This window comes from Canis lupus, chromosome 33 (assembly GCF_011100685.1).
Source record: "Canis lupus familiaris isolate Mischka breed German Shepherd chromosome 33, alternate assembly UU_Cfam_GSD_1.0, whole genome shotgun sequence".
In the NCBI taxonomy this organism is placed as follows: Eukaryota; Metazoa; Chordata; class Mammalia; order Carnivora; family Canidae; genus Canis; species Canis lupus.
Window position 1 is genome coordinate 14,804,137 of NC_049254.1, and position 19,825 is coordinate 14,823,961.

The window sequence follows — 19,825 nt, forward strand, 5'->3', positions numbered from 1 at the left end:
ATATGTTAAGTCTGGGGTTTATTTTTCCCCTAATAGCTCCATACCTGCTTTTGCATAGATGGCTCAATTTATTTTTATTTATTTTATGGGTTTTCAGACTGTTTCCTCGAACAGCCAGTTAGGTACCTAGATAATTAACTTACCAGGGCTCATCCCACATCCATCATCCAGGAAGCACAACATGAATCCACCCTGCAGTTTTTCATTATCCACTGTAAGAGAAAGCAGTTATTACTAATAAATACTGGCCTTAATTTGTTCATCAGAAAGTCATGCTGCTTACATAATTATTTGTCCTCCTCAAAGGCAGCTGCTGAGTGACAGAGTGATGGCACAATGATGGCGCTCAGAAAGGTGTCCTGGCTATGGTTTCACAGGACACTGCAGGGGGAAAAGAGTCATGCACCAAAAAGGCTTTCAATTAACATAAAACATCTACACATTAATAAATTATGTATACAGTGTGGCATGCCCTGCCCTGGAATCGGACTGGCCTTTAAACTTCAGGTATTTTCCACCCTTGGAGCGGGAATAAAGGTAGCTGCTGATGTGACCCCAGGATCCCTCTACTGCACTGATCAACCTTTATGCCCTTCCACCGAAGCACTAATTCTGAAGTCAACCCAGGCCATTCTTACTAAATTCTGCAGCCTCCTGTCTAAGTAGTTAATTCCCATAAGACCCATTTGTGTGTGCTTCTTAGTGGCAGCAAATATTTGCCTCTTGAAAATGCATTTCTGAAAATGGCTAAGTTATTTGGAATCAATTTTGGTGATTAAGAGATATCATTAAGATAACAGAAAATAATCTCTTGTTTAAAAAAATGGAAAGGTGTAACTAAAACTAATGAGACTAATTTTAATGCTCAGTTTGTAATCTGGCTCTGAGGGTAATTTCAGCATTTGGATATACGAGTTCTATCACCTCTCTCTCTCTTTTACAATAGCTTTGTTGAGAAATAGATTACACATAAAAAAAAAAAGACCGCCTCTGTGTAAAGTGTACAATGTGATGAACTGTGGCATATGTATATACCCGTGAAATCATCACCACAATTAAGGTCATGAACATACCCATCACCCCAGACCTCTTCTTCCTTAGTTGTCTCTCCAGTCTCCCTTCTGCCCCCTTCCGTACCCGTCCCCCCACCCCAACCTCAGGTAGCCACTGATTTGCTAACTCTATATCTATGATTCATTTTGTAGCACATTTGTTTAGTCAACTCTGTGTTCAATGGTCACCCCTAACCTACATTTTAAAAATTAAATAATGTTCGAGATAATTTATAAATAAATATCTCAAACACATACCTAAGCTTTCTGGGTTCATAATTTTATGGTCACATGCCTACTTCTAATCCCTCCCCCAACCCCTGCTAATTCCTTTCCTGTCTATAAACCCTTGGGATCTTCCCTACATCTCATTTTCCCAGTTTCTCTCTCTGCCTGGTCCTCCGGAGTGCTTACCTCAACTTCTGTGTCAGAATATTTCCTCCCCCACTTTAGATCTTGCTCTGTGCAACCCCCCTCTGACTGAGGATGACATTCTCCACTATTCAACAGGGGAAACCAACTCTTGCACAGTGCAGTAATTCTCAACCGTGGCTGAACATTTTAATCACATGGAGGTACTCCAAATTAACTGGTCTTGGGCCAGGCTCAGGAATTAACATTCCCAATTATCCTAGTGTGTATCAGCCCTGGGAACCACCTGATCCAAGCTTCAAGTGGCTCTGCATAGACGCAACAACTGATTTTGCAGCTCTTGGGATAAAGTTCTCATGTAAGGAGCTTACAGAAAGGAGGGCATTTCTTTGGTGAATCAGTGGGAAAGACTGAAAATTCCCTAGACAAGTACAGTGCTTAGTTTTTCCATAAACCCCAATGAGTGACTACAGACAATCACAGTCTCGAAATGTAATAGTCCCCTACTGTCCACCCTGAAGCTTAACCTGATTTATTTCAATTCCTTAAAACTAAGGATTCCAGATAAATATCTATTATCTGTTAAATATGCAGGTCCAGAACAAACCACAGCACCTTCTCCTCATCAGGCTTACTTCTCCTTATGATGTTTTCTGTTCAATAAGTGGCCGTCACTCTGCCATTAGGCTTCATCTGCCCAAGTCAAAACCTCAGGATCACCATATGTCTTCTCAATGCCACCTCCTTAATGCCTCTCTACCCCCATGACACTGCCTTAGTTCAGGAAACCATTATCTCTCTTCTGAATTGCAGCAACCACTGCCTTACTCCTTGCTAAAGGCAGAGCACAGACCAGTGTGCATTGCACAATTAATTTTATGTGTCAATTTGGTTAAGTCTGGTGCCCTTATCAAACATTGGTCTAGATGTTGCTACAAAAACATCTGTGGATATAACTGACTTTTACAATCAGCTGACTTTAAGTAACTTCCATAGCGTGGGGAAGCCTCATGCAATCAGCTGAAGGCCTTAAAGGCAAAGACTGAGGTTTCCCAAAGAAGCAATCTTCTGCAGCAAGACTGCCACATAGAAATGGTACTTGAGTTTCCAGGCTGCTGGTCTACCGCAAGGATCAAGAACCTGAGACTGCAACGTCATCTCTTAGCTGGCTTTCCACCCTGCCAGCTGCCCTACAGATTGCAGATGTGTCGGCCTTCACCATCTGTGAGCTGATTCCTTAACAACTCTCCCTCTCATCCACCCCCCCAAACTCTCTATATCAGTATCTATAGATATAGACAGATACAGATACACATACACACACACACATTGATATTGAAATACACGTACGTGTCTAGAGTCAGGGGAGGGAGGCAAATCACATCTGCCAGTCTGTCTGTCTACCTGTCTGTCCACTTAGCTTGTCTCCTACACTTAGCTTGTCTCCAGTTCTGTTTCTTGGAAGAACTCTGACAAATACACTCTCCAAGCTCATCTCTCATCACTCCCTCCCCTTACCCATACTCCCTCCCCTTACCATACATCCACTTCCACACAAATATTCTCTTTAACTAATCCTGAGCATCTCAAGCATTTTTGCGACTCCATCCATGTTTTACACTCTCCAGATTCAAGACCCTGCACTACACTGTCCTTTCTCCCTTTCTATCCCTGATTCACCAGGTAAAGGCCTATTTCCCCTTTAGGTCTTTAGTTCCTAGAAAGGTTCCTTCTAGAGCACTTCCTCATTCCTACACATCATTGGGCACCCATAATGCACATTTTCTCTGTACTTTGTGTTTCCCACCTGCTCGTGTATCTCTTTCTCTTTCAAACTAGTGGCTTTTACTTTTTGTAACACAGTTGCCTCAGAGATTTAGTGAACGCTAAGGGCCCTCTACCCATAAAAGTGAAGATATACATATTTTCTAAAGACCTCGCACTAGGATACCAATTTCTTTAAAGCAGGCACTGTGTGTACTCAGCATTTAACCCAGTGCCCGACACTCGGTAAGCACACACACACACAAGTATTGACTGCAAATCCATGTTTACTAGAACCAATACACATGCATGATAAAACAACAATGGCTAAATTTGTTTAATTTGAATTTTAGGGTCCTCCCTCAAGTTACTGAAGAAAACAAGACCGGAAAGTAATTCAGGGGACTCTGTAAATAATTTGAAAACTAACCCAAGACTTAATTATTTATCCTCATATCAATTCAATCTATTGCTGCATAAACCCTGACCCTGGTTCATTTTTTTTTTTTTTAAGAAAAATCAGTTTGCTAAGTTGATAGCCATATTGTGATTTGCTGCAACAAAAAAAAAATTATGTGAATAAGTACTTTTTTAATGAATAGGTAATTTAAAAACAAATAACATAAGTTCAATTTTTCACAAAACACATATAACCTAAATTTAAAAAGAAGTGCCATTTTGAACTCAAATGGCAAAGATTTTATGTGTGTATATATGCCGAGTGTTAGAGAATGTTGGGAAATGAGTACTGCCATGCCCTGCTGGTGTCCTGCCACAAACCGAAGAGAACCTAACATGTAAATTCCAATTACATTTGTTGTACTTTGTGATTCCGAATAATTCTTCTCAACTTTTTGACCCTTCATCAATAATATGTATCTTCTGGGGGTGCCTGGGAGGCTTAGTCGGTTAAGTGTCTGCCTTCAGCTCAGGTCATGGCCCCAGGGTCCTGGGATCAAGCCCTGTCAGGCTCCTTGCTTAGCAGGCAGTCTGCTTCTTCCTCTCGCTCTCTCCACTCCCCACACATCCCCCACTCATGCTCACTCTTGCTCTTTCTCTCTCTCAAACAAATAAAATCTTTAAAACTATATATGTGTGTATGCTCTGAGTGAAATGCAACTTAAATCCTTTCCCCTTCTCCATTTCTAGGACCACTGCCCGAGTTCAAATTCTCATGAAATCTTGCACAGGTTGTTTCCATAGCCCCACGCCCCTACTATCCCTTCATTGATGGTACAGCATTCAGTTACAGAAACTCTCCCTGTTTACCTCATAAAAAATAGTACACCCTGCCTATCGCTCTCTGTTCTCTTATCCCACTCCCGCCCCCTTTTAGCATTTTCCATTGCCTGGTGTATTATTTGTTCATTTCCTTATTGTCTATCTCTCCCCCATGAGAACACACGTTCTTGACAACACATATTTAGTCACACATGTTGTTCCATGCTGTCCCTGGCACCTAGAGTAATGGTTTGGTTCATTCATGGCAGATACTAAACTGTTATTGAATAAATGAATGAATCTCTGAACTGATCTACTTCCATTCTCTTTCTCACAATAATTCCTCAGATAGGAATATTCTTTTACAATATTTGATGAAAACCACATCCATATTTCAGGCCCTAGCTCTTTCATATGAGGTACCTTTCTCTGTGTTCTTACTATTCTTTGAGTCTCCCCTGCACAAGCAACACTTACTCAATCCTATCTAATGGAAGGGAAGACGACATTTTCTCCACTATTGGTGTTTCCAATGGAGTAGAATGGCGTGTAATTAATATTAGTAGAATGTACAATGGAGTGCCATTAATATTAGTAAAGAGGCCCTTCTCTGTCCCTTGACTCACTTCTCACTCATCTGACTGGTAATCTAAGGAAGAATCACCTAGGGAGGCTCAGTTCAGAGTTCTTCTGTCCCCTCTTGGGAGTGAGCTGCTTTCAGAGTGCATGAGATCTGTTCTGTTCACTCCAGGCAGACCATTTTGAGGGGAAGCCTGACTCCACAGGTTGGGCAAGTATCTAATTATGGAGTATGATGAGCAAATCCACTGGTTTTCTCACACCTAAGCTCCACACTCCAATCTAGCATTTATGAATAATAAAGGCTCTCTTGCTTTATTTCCCAAACTTTTCAGAACCTGAAGAGTAGAAAGAGAAGAGAGTTCATTTATTATGTTTTCTCAGATGTCTTAAAATGTCCATGTCTCATGAACCAAAAGGACCACCTAACACAAAATCTTTTTCTTTTTTCTTTTTAAAATATGTTTATACCCAATGTGGGGCTTCAACTCACAACCTTGAGACCAAGACTTGAGATCAAGAGTTGGACGCTCTACCGACTGAGCCACCTAGGTGTCCCACAGGATCTTAAACACTTAAATTGACTTGAACAGAGTTGCTTTTTAATTATAGATACAGATTACATCATGGACCATATCCTCTTGCCTATGACTAATAGCCAATGTTTACAGGAAAGCTGACAGATTCAGGGTTGGGGATCAGTTTTAACACTTCAGACATTTATCTAGGCAGTATTAAATACAAGACTGGATCTCAGAACCTAAGTTCATTTGCAACACAGTCTAACGAAATGAACTAATTAATAAGTACAACAAATATTTGGTGACTAAAAATGAAGTCCGTGAAGCAAACGTATCTGGTTTGAATATTATAGCCCCCAAACATTCAAATATCACATTCACTTACACATTTTAACACTATGATAAGTTGAAACTGATGTATACTTAATTACGAATAACCATTAACTTAATGTGCTTTTTAAAATAAAAATTTTTTTTATGGCAGACACATAGTTCCACACCACTCTGATGCTTTCAGAAAACCCTGGAAGATCTAATTTTGTAAATAGGTCCCCTAACAAGTGAACGATTCAACTCTCAGAGTATACTTTTCTCAACCTGGCTCCCCATAAGGTCACTGTACTCACTAAGCACTTAGATTACATTAAAAATCTATAAAATGTGCTTTGACTTCATGAAATAAAAGCAAAATAACTATAGGCTTTCCATTAGAAGGAAAGAAAAAAAAAAGGAGGAAAATAAAAATGCTCACCTGAAAACACATCAAGTCTTGCAGCCCCTGCATCTCTGGAAACAATATAAAAATATCACTGCTTCAATATGAAATTATGTTTTAAAAAATTACATTTATCTGAATTGCTTACATGAAGTATAATCTATTGTCAGATAACAAACAATAGACAAATCCACTTAAATTGCTTCAAAACAATTACTAAAGTGTTTCACTCTACATTTATGTACTAAGATCTATGATCACTCATAATTTGAGAATGTCACAAAACCTGAAACTCAGAAATATGAGATGGAATTTCATGGTAATTACCAAAAAGCTCACCAAAAACAGATATGAATATAAAAAAGAAAACCTAGTTGGATAATAATCCATAATTCGCAGAAAGATTTTCATGATATATTTTAGTCCCCCAAAAAATGAAAAGAAAAAGCAAATTACTAACATGTACTGTATGATCATATATCTTTTTAAATGACATATATGATATACATGTTCATATGTGTGAGGAAAGAAATCAAAACAGTGGTTTTCTCTAGATCAGAGATTGGCAAATTATGGTCCAAAAGCCAAATGTGGCCCACCACATTGTTTTTATAAATAAAGTTTTATTGGAACACAATCATGCCCACTCACTTAGATATAGCCTATGGCTGTCTTCACACCACAATGGAAAAGCTGAGTAGTTTCAACAGAAAACACATGGCCTGCAAGGGGAAAATATTTACTATTTGGTCTTTTTCAGAGAGGCATGCTGATACCACCTCCCTGCCATGTGATGAGATTACTGATGCCTTACTTTTCCTTATTATTTTCTCAGTTTTCTACAACTCATGGATATTATTTATGTATCTTTTAAATTATTTTTTAAGTAGAAATTTTAAAAGAAAAAAAGCAAGAGCCAAAAAATCATAGTTTCAATGTGAGGGGTGAAGACAATGAGGAAAGTGGTCTTAGCTGATGCAGAAGTGGATGTGTTGAGTAAGGGAAACTCAGAATAATAACAACCACTGGGACTCTAAATGGGAAATTTGAGTCTCTCCCAAAAGTTCCATCAATTCTAAGCCAAAACTACACCAAATAAATCTGAGTAGGTACACTGACTTGTTCTACAAGCCTTCAAAGTTGGCCCCTTTGCTCCTTCCTCTAGCCAACTGCTGCCTTTTAAGCTCCTCCTTTCTGGAAATTCTGGAGGGACTACTGTTATTTCTTGGAGCATTTTGGTTGTGTCAAATAAACAGTGAATGAAATATTTTTAAGCCCCTTTTCCTAATTCCTACCACAATCCCATGATACCTAAGTATCATTACCCCCATTATATAATTATACTTTACACAAAATACCATACACCTAATAGGTGCTCAGTAAATGTCACTGCACTGAAATGGAATTTTCAGAGAGGGTTTGTTCATAGAGAAATGCCACGGGATGAGACATAAAACAATCATTCACCTCTACAGCATATTAAGACATTTTGTAACAAGCTTTGTACTTTAGCCCAGGTACTTTCTTCTCTGATTAGCTGCTGTTAACAGGAAAAGAGGCCTGAACCATCATCTCCTCCTATACTGCCACATTTTTTCCTGCTGTCTACAACATCCTTTTCACATTCTCCAGTTTTAATTTTTGCCAACCACAGGAAACCATCAAACTCTTAAATGAAATGATAGAATTTTTTAGAATAACACGGGGACTTTATAAAGACCTTCATCATAAGAACTAAGCATCTTGAGTAAATCTATAAAACAGCTACATCCGCTATCAATTACTAGCACCTGAACAGCCTTGGCAAACTCAAGGGTCTGCTGCAGACACAGGAACTGAGGAGTTCAGGCTGCCTGTGGGGAGCACTGGGAATGGCAGAGCCGAAGGCACAGACTGTCCCAAGAGAGCACATGCTACGCACCTGAGCCCACTGAGCAGCCTCAAGGCTACTACATCTAATTGTTAAAAAAAGTGGGGGGGGGAGGAGTGAAGGGCCAGGGACCCACATTTTATATGTGGCACCTCCTGTTTCTTAACCTTCATAAACCCTTCTTTTCTTCCTTTTCTTTATAACTACAGTGCAAACTCTCACCATGAGTCAAACAAACACAAGACAGGCTAGGCGGGGGCAGAGGGCTGCCAGTTTATAGATGCGGCTCTGAGAATTGTTTTATTGATCACATTTTTCTCACTCCCCTGGGTCTGAAGTCAATTTTTCTTTGCCAATCTCCTTCTGCCACATAGGAGCAGTTTACAGATGAGCCTTACCTTGCATTGTCCAGCAACTCAGCCAGTGCTCCAAAAAGGAAACTGTGCGTGGTGCTGATGAAGAAAGAGGGAAAACCAAAAGTTAAACCAACTCTGTGATCAGTGTAAACGCTTCAAGATACTTGCAGACAAGCGTTCTCCAGTTCAGGACAGATAATCAATTAAGGACTTATTCTAGAAACAACTTTCTCAGCACGGTCAAGATGCTCAAGTAGATGCGGTCCATTACAAAGCCGAGGCTAAGAACATGATATAGCCAAAATGGCCTTCTGTTCCTAATAAAACAAAGACATCAAGGACCTTACTGTACTTACAGCAAGTTGTGATGTTTTAAAACTGCTTTATAAGCATGTATTCAAGTGTTTTTTTTGGAGAACTTGTCCTTAAAACTGTATTCTTTAAGGTCAAATTATTTCTGAAAGATCTTGATCAAAACCTTGGCACACCAAAAGGGCTTAAGACTCTACCTGTAGGCGCAGGCATTGGCAGGGACCCCCTGTTTGCCCCATTAATCCCTATTTTTTCTGCAGGGCCTCTTGTCCTCTGAATTACCTGTGGTCACTTTCCCCTGCACCCCCTCATGCTAGGTCCTGGGTGACAGAACACACTAGACAGCCATCATTCTTTATGCTTTGAAGGCTTTGAATGTTCATCTGGGGGTGAAATCAGGCTGCCATCAGGGGCCCACACTTGCTTTTCATTTCTTGATGTGGATATTTCCATCAGCAACTTTATCACAGCATTAAGGGAAGAGTCAATTAGCAATTTTCCTTTTATATTTAGTAAACAGGTCACAGAAGCAAGACAGACCTATTTATCAAAACAGATCTGCTCATTTGTAGAGGAAGAAAGATCATCTGCAATGTCTCAGAGATTCCAAATGCCTCAGGCCATAAGACAATATGTTAGCTGAAAGTTTATTATTTTTAAGATATATTTATTTTAGAATGCAAGAATGCACACACATACATGGGCGAGCAAGCAGGGGCAGAGGGAGAGGGAGAGGGAGAATCCTCAAGCAGACACCCTGCTAAGCATGAAGCCCAATGCAGGGCTGGATCCCAGGACCCTAACATCACAACCTGAGCCCAAATAGTCAGTGGCCTAACCAACTGCACCTCCCAGGCGTCCCTCCGTTTTGTTTTGTTTTTTTGTTTTTTTTTTAATTTTAAACTTTAAACATAAGCTGATGTGGGGGTCTCTTGACTCAAGTCAGCTTTCAAACTTGTAATTAAAAAAAAAAAACTAAGTACAATTGCTGTGAAAAGATGGCCTTCGCTCAAAAGAAATCGAGTGTATAAAAAATCCAAATCAGAGCAAAAGTGAAGGTTATATGCTTCACAAAAGCAGCACTTGAAACCACAGGACTCTCCAGTGAATTTAAATTTTTTTTTTAAATTTTTATTTATTTATGATAGTCACAGAGAGAGAGAGAGGCGCAGAGACACAGGCAGAGGGAGAAGCAGGCTCCATGCACCGGGAGCCCGATGTGGGATTCGATCCCGGGTCTCCAGGATCGCGCCCTGGGCCAAAGGCAGGCGCTAAACCGCTGCGCCACCCAGGGATCCCCTCTCCAGTGAATTTAAAACACATGATTCAATATACAAAAATCCAACATAGAGACAATACTTCAGAAAAGTAATTGCAGTCATTCTGACCAAGAAATGCCATAGAGGCATCTACACTATTTCATAGTGTATTTTAACAGCCTGCCTGCCACGTGCTAATGCGGGCAGTCCTGGCTTCAGCCTCTTGGGACTGGAGCTGGGGGGCGGGGGCAGGGGGGGGCGCGTAGAAAACATACAAGTAAATAAACATAAAGATGATCCCGGGAGGCCAGGATGCTCTGGCTACAGTGAACCGGGGAGATCCTGCCTGCTGGACGCAGGGTGGCCAGCCGGCCAGGCAGTGCTTCCTACACCACGCTTAGGACCTCCTACTTACCCGACATGCAACTGGAAACCACTGTTGTGTTTTAAAGAGAGTGACATATCTGGTTTACTTTTTAAAAAATCTCACTCTGGGGGCACCTGGGTGGCTCAGTGGTTGAGCATCTGCCTTTGGCTCAGGTCATGATCCCGGGGTCCTGGGATCGAGTCCCGCATAGGGCTCCCTGCGAGGAGCCTGCTTCTCCCCCTGCCTGTGTCTCTGCCTCTCTCTGTGTCCTCATGAATACACAAATAAAATCTTTAAAAAAAAAATATATATATATATATATTGCTAAAAACCTCACTCTGGCAGCTCTCAGGAAAATAGCTCATCAGGGAGCAATAAGGGGAAGCAGAGAGCCAGGTGAGAGGCTCTGTGGAGTACCTCACAGGGGCGATGGCAGCTAGTTTGGACTGAAATCAATGGCAGGGGCAATGCAGAGGCCTGGGGACACAGAGATGGCATGAAGAGGACTTGACATTGAATCGGATATGGGAGTGGGGCAAGAGAGAAAAAAAAAACCACTCCTGCTTTTTCTGCAATCAGAAATCTATCCGGAGAAGCCGAGAAAATGCCAATTTCTATCTGATTTTCTCGTTGCTTCACGCTGCTGTCACTTTTGTTGTGAAGTTCTCGGGCCACCAACTGATGATGGGCTGTGGGCGAGGGGGAACCACTAGGTGCCTGCGGCCCCGCAGCTATGATAACTACATGACACTGAGGCTGAGGGGAGTTTCCCAGAATTCACAGTCCTTCCAGCATTCCACCTGTAATTTTTTAAGACTCTACTCAAAATCGCCATCTCATCATTTGTCTTCCACTTCAGTTAGCTTTTAATTATTTGTTCTAATTTTTCCAGCTTTTTCTGGAAATTATTATTCTCTGGATGGACAGATTAAAAAAAAAAAAAAAAAAGACTAAACAGCTGCCCATGACTGCCTGTTTTATTTTGTTTTCTGTAAAAATTACATGTCTGCCCCAGGCAGCAAGGCGGGCCTTGCCTGGTATTCTTTATGCTTCTATTTCTGTGGTTTTAAGATGATGCATCCCTTGCATCAATCAGCACTTTTAGGAAATCCAGATTAGTCAGAGACTCCAAAAACCCAGCACATCGGTATGAATTAGGCGGCATTCGCTGGTCTGCTGTGCCCGTGGGACAGAAAACCTGGGTCATGTGCCTGTGCAGTCTGGGCCTTTGAAACGAGCACCTGGGGAGTCCCCAGAAGGCCCCCGGGGCTGACAGAGACGCGGGGGGGGGGGGTTCTAGCAATAACTAAAATATGAGGATTCTAGCCCAGAAGAGGCTCCGTTTTTGGAAGGACTCAGGCCGCGGAGGCTGGAATCCCTAAATACACAGCATCCTCCGAGCGCAACCTCAACCCGTCAGTGTGCGGCCCAGAGAAATCACAGGGACTTAGGATTCCTGACTCCCCGGGTGCGGAGGCTGGAGCCTGTGGAAGCGCCCCCGCACCCCAACTGCAGCACGCCCACCCCACCGCTCTCTCTGAAAATCAGAATCTAGCCCAGAATAGCATCCTTCCTACTTTTTCATTTTTTAATAGGAACAACTTAAGTCTATAAAATTCCCATAAATCGATACCAAGTTGATTTTTTTTTTCCCCCAAGTAGGTGTTTCGCAGGGGGAGCAGCGGAGCCCTTCCTCGGCTGCGTGGGGAGCCGCCCCCGTTCGGGCCCCGCGGGCACTCACGAGTTGGCGTGGATGAAATCCAGGTGCAGCTGGGCCCGCCGCAGGCCGCCGTACTTGTCGCCCATGTCCTCCCCCGGGGCCCGCAGCCCTCGGGGCACCCGCGGCCACCCCTTTTGCAGGCACAGCCCACGCGCACGCGCACGGCCACGCCCACAGGCGAGCCACACCCACGGGCTCCGCACGCCCACGTGCACGCGCACGGCCACGCCCACGGGCTGGCCACGCTCAGGGGCTCGGCACATGCACGCCCACGGGCTCGTCACGCCCTGCGCACGGCCACGCCCACGAGCTCGGCACGCTCACGCTCACGTCCACGGGCTGGTCACGCTCAGGGGCTCGGCACATGCACGCCCACGGGCTCGTCACGCCCTGCGCACGGCCACGCCCACGTCCACGGGCTGGCCACGCTCAGGGGCTCGGCACATGCACGCCCACGGGCTCGTCACGCCCTGCGCACGGCCACGCCCATGAGCTCGGCACGCTCACGTCCACGGGTTCGTCACGTCCACAGGCTCATCACGCCCACACCCTCGGGCTGGTCACGCTCAGGGGCTCCTCACGCACATGCCACAGGCAGTCCACGCCCACGGGCCGCTCACGCCCCCGGGCCGGTCACGCCCACGTCCACGGGCTGGTCACGCCCCCGGGCAGCCCACGCCCCCGGGCCGGTCACGCGCACGGCCAGGCCCAGGGCTGTGCACAAACGCCCGCGCCCCTGCCGGCGGGGGTGACGCTCACCCGGAGCGGAGCCGTGGGCGTGGGCGTGGGCGGCGGCCGGCAGGGCAGGTCCCGGGTCGCGGGCGTCGCGGGCTCGAATCCTTCCTCCGACGAGGCGGCGTCGCGCCGGCCGCTTCCCGTTGCGGAGGGCGTAGGGGCCCCGCGCAGTGGCGCTGTCCGTCGGCAGGCGGCCCGCGGGCCCGGGGCTGCGATCAGAATTGGTGGGAAAGGGGCGCGCGGGACCCGCCGAGCCAAGAGGCGGGGCTGGAGGCTGCGGGCGTCGGGGCAGGACGGAAACGGGCAGTTTTCCTTCGCTCGCCCAGTTTGTGACGCAGCCGCCCGGGGAAAGGCGTCTTGGGTGCTGACCCCGGCGCTCACCTCGCGGCGGTTCTTGGCTTGATACCCTCGAAGAAGAGAGACAAGAAACGGGATGAAGCCAGGGAGGAAAGAAAGGACTGAGGGCAATCGGAGCAGAATTTGGACTTTGCTGTGATGTGGAGCTTGTGTTCCGTGAGAGACTTTCTCACCTATCAGCTGATAGTCAACTATTTCATGTGCTGGCCCGGCTCAAAGAACAGACAGACATTCTGGACTGTTCCAAAGGAGAGAGCTGGGCAGGGGAAGGTTCTGGGCACGGAGGGGGTGGGGACGCAAGGAAGGACTGTGAGCACCAGCTGGCCAGACGCTGTTGCTCACAGAGCACTGAGTTCCAAGTCACCAAACCCAAGTTGAAACAGGACTTGTCAAAGATGCTTTCTGGAAAGGTCCTGGTGTTGATGAGAAACGAGTTAACCTAGTTGACCTCTAAAAAGTGTTCAGACTCATTCCATCTAGGGCTAGGTGACTTGCAAACTCAGGTAGTCCAATAGCACCCGCAGATTCTGTGATGGTTTGAAAATCAGAAATGAGCGTCTGTTGAATAAAGAACTTGAGCTAGATGGGTTTGTGATTTCTGGGCATCATACAAGCAAGGAGGCTCTCAGAAAAGAAAAAAAGAAAAAAGAAAATTGTCAGTTTTGGGATAGTCATTTTACTCCTAAAAAAAAAAAAAAAAAAGGTAGTTTATCAGCTACTACATTTATAGGAATCAGGAGAGGAAGAGAGAATTTGAATGACAACCCAAAGGAACATGATGCTCTAATTTGAAAACTGGAAGTAAACATAAACATTTCAAGTAATTTTTCTGATTGCATTTTTGTTTTAACGGTGGCTGACGTGGTGGTGTTTTGATAGCAGAATTCTCTGTACTAAGCAACTTGAGCTATCTTTCCAATTTCTCCTTCCATAGAACTTCAGAAATATGATATTTATTTTCATTTTATGGGCAAGAGAGGCTTGACAAGCCTCTTCTGGATTTATTTTACTACCCCAATTTCCAGCTGCTATCGCAAAGCAATTTACTATTGGGAGGGCACCGGGGCCATCCGCCTGTAATTAGTAAAGGCTGTAATATCTCATTTCTACCAGAGGGAAGGGTGTGATTATTATAAAAGCAGGTCTTCTAATAATATGAGCAGAGCCCTCCTACAGTAAGTGGCCAGCCCCAAAGCACCAGACAGTACTGGTTGGCCTGGATAATGGGCACTTAAGGGAATCTGTTAGATCTACTAAAATAGAGGCCTGAGAGTCATTGCATGCAACCCCCAAAAGCCTTTCCCCTTCATCATTTCAATTCCACTTAACCACCCTCCAGTCATAAAGGTAAATCTTGTTTCTCTTCATAGGATGCTTTTGGGATTCTTTGTCTGAGCCACCTCTCTCAACTCTGCCTCAAGGTTCATTTTAACCTTATTTTATGATTCAAAATTATTGGGGAAATAGCAGGGAGGGGAAATTTAAAAATGAGAACATCATCTGCCCATCTTATCATTGATCCTGATATTAAGGAGAGTCAGTTCGGGATAAGAGACTCGTCAGCTCTTCCTAACTAGACATTTCAGTTTTGCAACATTCATGTACTAGTCACAAACAATGGCTCAGATCTTTCAAACTATACTCCCCCCTTTTCATTTAAATGATTTTGTATGAGGGCACCTGGGTGGCGCGGTCAGTTTAGAGCCTCTGACTCTTTGTTTTCAGCTCAGGTCATGATCGCATGGTCATGAGATAAGCCCCCCCTCTTCAGTCTCTGCACTCAGTGTGGAGTCTGCTTAAGACTACCTCTGCCTGTACCTCTCTTTCTTTCTCTCATAAATAAATAAATTTGTATAAACCAACATCTTATTACTCTTCATAAACATGTTTAAAACTCAAGACAAAATTTATCAACATAAAAAAATCCAGACGCTTGTACCTACTAACCACACACAATGATATGTCATTTCTTAAGAATTATAATTAAGAAATGAAATCGGTACATTACAATAAATACAGAAGCTAAAATACTATTGAGGTGGTAATATTGAAAGATGCCAGTGACACTTAATGGATAATAGTGAAATATCTCTGAAAGGAACTCACTCTTGCTTGCTTATTTTCTTGCTTTTGTGCAAATTCTGAACCTGGTTGGTTGTGTTTTCATCTCTCCCAGTCAACTCCATGTTAGAAAATGGTAGAAACTGACTCTCCTTAAAATCAGGATCAATGATAAGATAGGCAGATGATGTTCTCATTTTTAAATTTCCCCTCCCTGCTATTTCCCCAATATTTTTGAATTGATTATCCACGTAACTGACAGTCTTTATACTCCAGGTATGCAGCACTATGGTAAGCATTTCTGGAGACTATGGAAAATATGAGGCCTAGAGCTTGCCCCAGAATAATGACTATTAAAGTTAGAAAATATTGGGGATCCCTGGGTGGTTCAGTGGTTTAGCGCCTGCCTTGGCCTCAGGGTGTGATCCCGGAGTCCCGGGATCGAGTCCCGCATTGGGCTCCCTGCATGGAGCCTGCTTCTCCCTCTGCCTGTGTCTCTCATGAATAAATAAATAAAATCTTAAAAATAAATAAATAAATACAAAATAAAGTTAGAAAATATAGTAGTCATCTTCGGTTGGCTAACCCATTAGTCATTTCCCCAACTTTCCTCTTTCCACTTTCGAAGGTGAAGACTTGCTTTGCTTTCCCAGTCTCTCCTGTAGCAAGGGGTGGCCATTCAACTGAGTCTTCATAAATAAGATAGAAGCAGAAGTCTGCTTAGTGGTTCCAGGAAGGCTTTTGCTCTCCTGATAAAAGACAGAGGCAGGGCTGGCTCCATCTCCCATCTTTCTTGTCTCTAACTTAAATATGAGCATGATACCTGAATTTAGGTATCCATGAGGAAAAAGTCAACAGAATCATATGAAGCTGTCCCAAAGCCAGCAGTCACCCATCTTGAGATTTGTGTTATGAAATAAAATTTAACATTAGTCTTTATTTGTATATGTAATTATAATTCAGTTTTCTTTTGCTTGTAGCCAAAATTATTCTTAACCAATAGTGACAAAGAATAATACCATAAAGCCCAAAAACATACTTTCTTTCCATCATTGGGCATAAGCAGAGAATTATTTTCTCTGGGCTGTGATTTAGAAGTCTTCTCTTGCCAGAGGTGGTAAATGTGAGCTCATAGGAAGGAAGACACTGTAGACAGAAGCCACCATCAGAACACAGAAGTAAGGAAAGGACAAAACATAGTATGTATACAGAATATAATCACTAGAATCATCAGACTGCTGTGCTGGAAGGGCCAAGGTTGACCAGATAAGGAAGCAGAGAACTAAAGAAGAGTTGGAGTGTTAGGGTGATGTTTATGTTTAAGTGATATGTAATTTGGAGCCATCATTGGTTGGCTCATCCAGTGAATCAGACAACTGTTCGGTGAGAGCCACCTCTATGGTAGGTTCCAAGAATATAAAAATATTTTGTTTCTGGCGCATCTGGGTGGCTCAGTGGTTGAGTGTCTGCCTTCAACTTAGGTCCTGATCCTGGAGTTCTGGGATCAAGTCCTGCATCAGACTCCCCTCTGCCTATGTCTCTACTTCTCCTTTGTGTGTCTCATGAATAAATAAAAATCTTTTTGAAAAATCTTTTTGAAAAATCTTGGTTTTTCCATCAAGGGGTATGGTTTAATACAGGCAGACAGTATCAGGTTTCAATGTAGGAAACAGAAACCATTCCAGTTACATTAGACACAACAGAATATACTACCGAGAAATGGGTATTCGTAAAATCTCTGGAAGGGATAGAAGGGTCAAAATCAGGAGCCCACCAGTGATAGTTGAATTCAGGCTCCCACCATGAAGGTGCAGATGAGAGGGCAGCAGTCTGCTGATGGAACTGCTACAACTGCCTCCAACTACCCACAAGGATGGTTTCCATGTACAGAAATGCTGAGGTTGACTGCTGCCTGGATACACTCACATCTCACGTCCTGCACGGTAGCAGCAAAACAAAACAAAGCAATGTTTTCCACATGCAGAGCCTTGGCTGCCAAGGTGTTTCCAGTTTTCCAACTTCTCTAACTAGAGAGATAGGAGAGAAGGTGGATGGGGACAAAAAGAGATTATATACAATTTCTACCACATTCACGGACTTTGAAGCACCAATTAGGGCATTAAGGCATTACAGGCCCTCTGAGAGAAGGAGGCTCCAAAGAGGGAGATGGGTTCAGAAAGATCTCAAAAGAGCAATGACACTTGAAAAATGAGTTCACATCTGCCAGGTGGACAGAATCGTGATCGACATTCTAGGTGGAATGCTGAGTTGAAAAAAGGCAAAGTGGATGTTCAGCAAGTAGCTCATCATTTATGCAGTGTGGGAAGCAAAGTGGGGCAGAGGGGCGGGAGTGTGAGTTGAGAGAGGACTGGGGAAGAAATGGGAGGCAGATCGTGGTGGGCCCTGAATGCTGTGCTGAAAAATTTGGAATGTATCCTGTGAGGAGTGAGAAGCCAGAGTCAATCTGAAGCAGTGGAATGCCATGAATAAATTCATGCTTCTTAAGGATCACTCTTGATGCATGTGAATACTGGTCTGGGGGAATTCAAGACTAGAAGTAGGAAGTCCAGTTAGAACACTATTGCCACAGAAAGTGAGGAATAGACTTTGGAGCTGGAGGGAGTCTTAATGTTAAGGGGAAAGAGGTCAACTGAAGGGCCCTGGTAGCTTATTTAGCTGGAAAGGTAACCTTCAGAAGACTTGCAGTAAATTGGAGTGGTGCCAATGGAGAGAAAGAGGTGAACGTAAAAAGTCTTGATTAGGAAAACTTGAGAGTGGGCATTTCTTAATGGTATCAACAGGTAAGGGGCACCTGGGTGGTTCAGTTGGTTAAGCTTCCAACTCCTGACTTTGACTCAGGTCATGATCCCAGCATCATGAAATCAAGCCCCGAATCAAGCTCTGAGCTGAGCATGGAGCCTGCTTAGGATTCTCTCTCCCTGTCTCTCTGAACCTCCCCATCCCCACCACCACTCACCCTCCACCCCTGCTTGTGCTCTCTCTCAAAAACAACAACAACAACAAAACACACCAAAAACAGGTAATGGTAAATGTAAGGAGGGGGGAATACAAGTGTGGGTGGCTTAATTTAGTTCTTCAAGGGTCTGAGGGAAGAAGAAAAGAAAGAGAGGGCAAAAGTTGCTCCATGCTTTTAAGCTTGAAGTCCTGAGGAGATGGTATTGCCATTAATAGTAGGGGGCAAGTCACAAAAAACTACACGTGCGGAAGGTAGAAGACAGTGAGTTCGTTGTTGTCACGTTAAGATTTAGTATTAAATAGCACATCCTAGTAGAGAATTGCCAATGTGCTTTAAATATATCTACGGTTTCCCTAAATAAAATTTAAAAAAATACACACACATACATGGTTTCCTGTCTTCAGTAGAGTTAGCTAACGCCAGATTGTCATTTTTCAGTACAATATAATTTGCGTTATGGAAGGTATTAGTGAAATTATTGAGTCTTGTATGCCTCTGAAACCAGAGCCTGAGGAACTCATGAAAATGGGAGAAGCCAGTTAGATTCACCAGGAAATAAAGATACACACATAGGTAAATGGGGAAATGCACATTTTGTGGATATAAGTTAATATTGGTCAAGACTTACCCCCCCCCAAAAAAAAGACTTACCCCCTAAAAAAAATCTGCAAAGAAAATCTTCTGTACAGAAATTCCATTTATATACTAACACCAAATTTCTGAATTAAGGTTATATAGCCACTCAGTAGGCTGTCAAAAATTATTATACATCAGCCTTGACCTAAAAGGACAAGACAGCATTATCTGTGTTTGTATTTTCTGGGATTCACTCATAGAAAATTAAAGAGGTCACCTGGCTGGTTCAGTTGGTGGAACATGTGACCCTTGATCTGGGGTTTGTGGGTTTGAGCCACACATTGGGTGTAGATATCACTTAAAAATAAAATCTGGAAAGAAAGAAAGAGAGAAAGAAAGAAAAGAAAAAGAAAGCACCCAGATTCCTTTCACACTGGCTCCACTGTCTTTCAACAAAATCCCCTTAAAAACCATTGCAAACAGCCAAATTTAGTGAATTCTTAGAATGCAAAGTAATGAAATAAGACATTTTGATCTCTGGGGCACTCTGTAATAAAAGTCTTTTTAAAAGTTCAAAGGTGGAAAAAACCTCACACATGTCAGGAAGACTCGTACCTTGACCTTTGCTCATAGTACTTACAGACGCGCAATGAATAACTGGTAATTCAAAGAAAGAGGTAAGCACGTATTTCCTACCTTGGGAAAAAAAAAAAAAAAAAAACCTCTTAATATTACTTAGTTCACTCAAATTGCAGACCTTTGAAATGAAATAGATTTTTGTAGATGTTCTCTGACAGACAATTTTCAGTCTAGGGATCTTTCTTGCCCATAATTGCATTGTCTTTCCGTCATATCATAACACAACATCCAGAAGATGCCTAATGTGTTTTACACACTCAAATAAACTTTCGTTTCTGATGTAAAATTTGCTGACTACCTATATATATATATATATATATATATTTTTTTTTTACTGTTATCATATTCTTCCTATATTAAATTGCCAGAATT

At 43.1% G+C, this 19,825-nt stretch overlaps 1 protein-coding gene across 3 annotated transcripts in view; it reads right to left on the bottom strand.

Annotated features, from left to right (window-relative positions):
- The window catches only part of MORC1 (MORC family CW-type zinc finger 1), a 182,225-nt gene extending 169,966 nt beyond the window's left edge, over window positions 1-12,259 (bottom strand). For all 3 annotated transcript variants that reach the window (XR_005383256.1, XR_005383257.1, XM_038582752.1), the window contains exons 1-4: window positions 12,130-12,259; window positions 8,493-8,546; window positions 6,261-6,295; window positions 144-212 (exon numbers count right to left, since the gene is read on the bottom strand). Coding sequence is in view for 1 of the 3 variants with exons in the window: in XM_038582752.1 (XP_038438680.1) it covers window positions 144-212; window positions 6,261-6,295; window positions 8,493-8,546; window positions 12,130-12,194 (223 nt within the window). In the remaining 2 variants the exon portion in view is untranslated. The remainder of the gene's footprint in view (window positions 1-143; window positions 213-6,260; window positions 6,296-8,492; window positions 8,547-12,129) is intronic.
- Window positions 12,260-19,825: the final 7,566 nt, after the last annotated feature.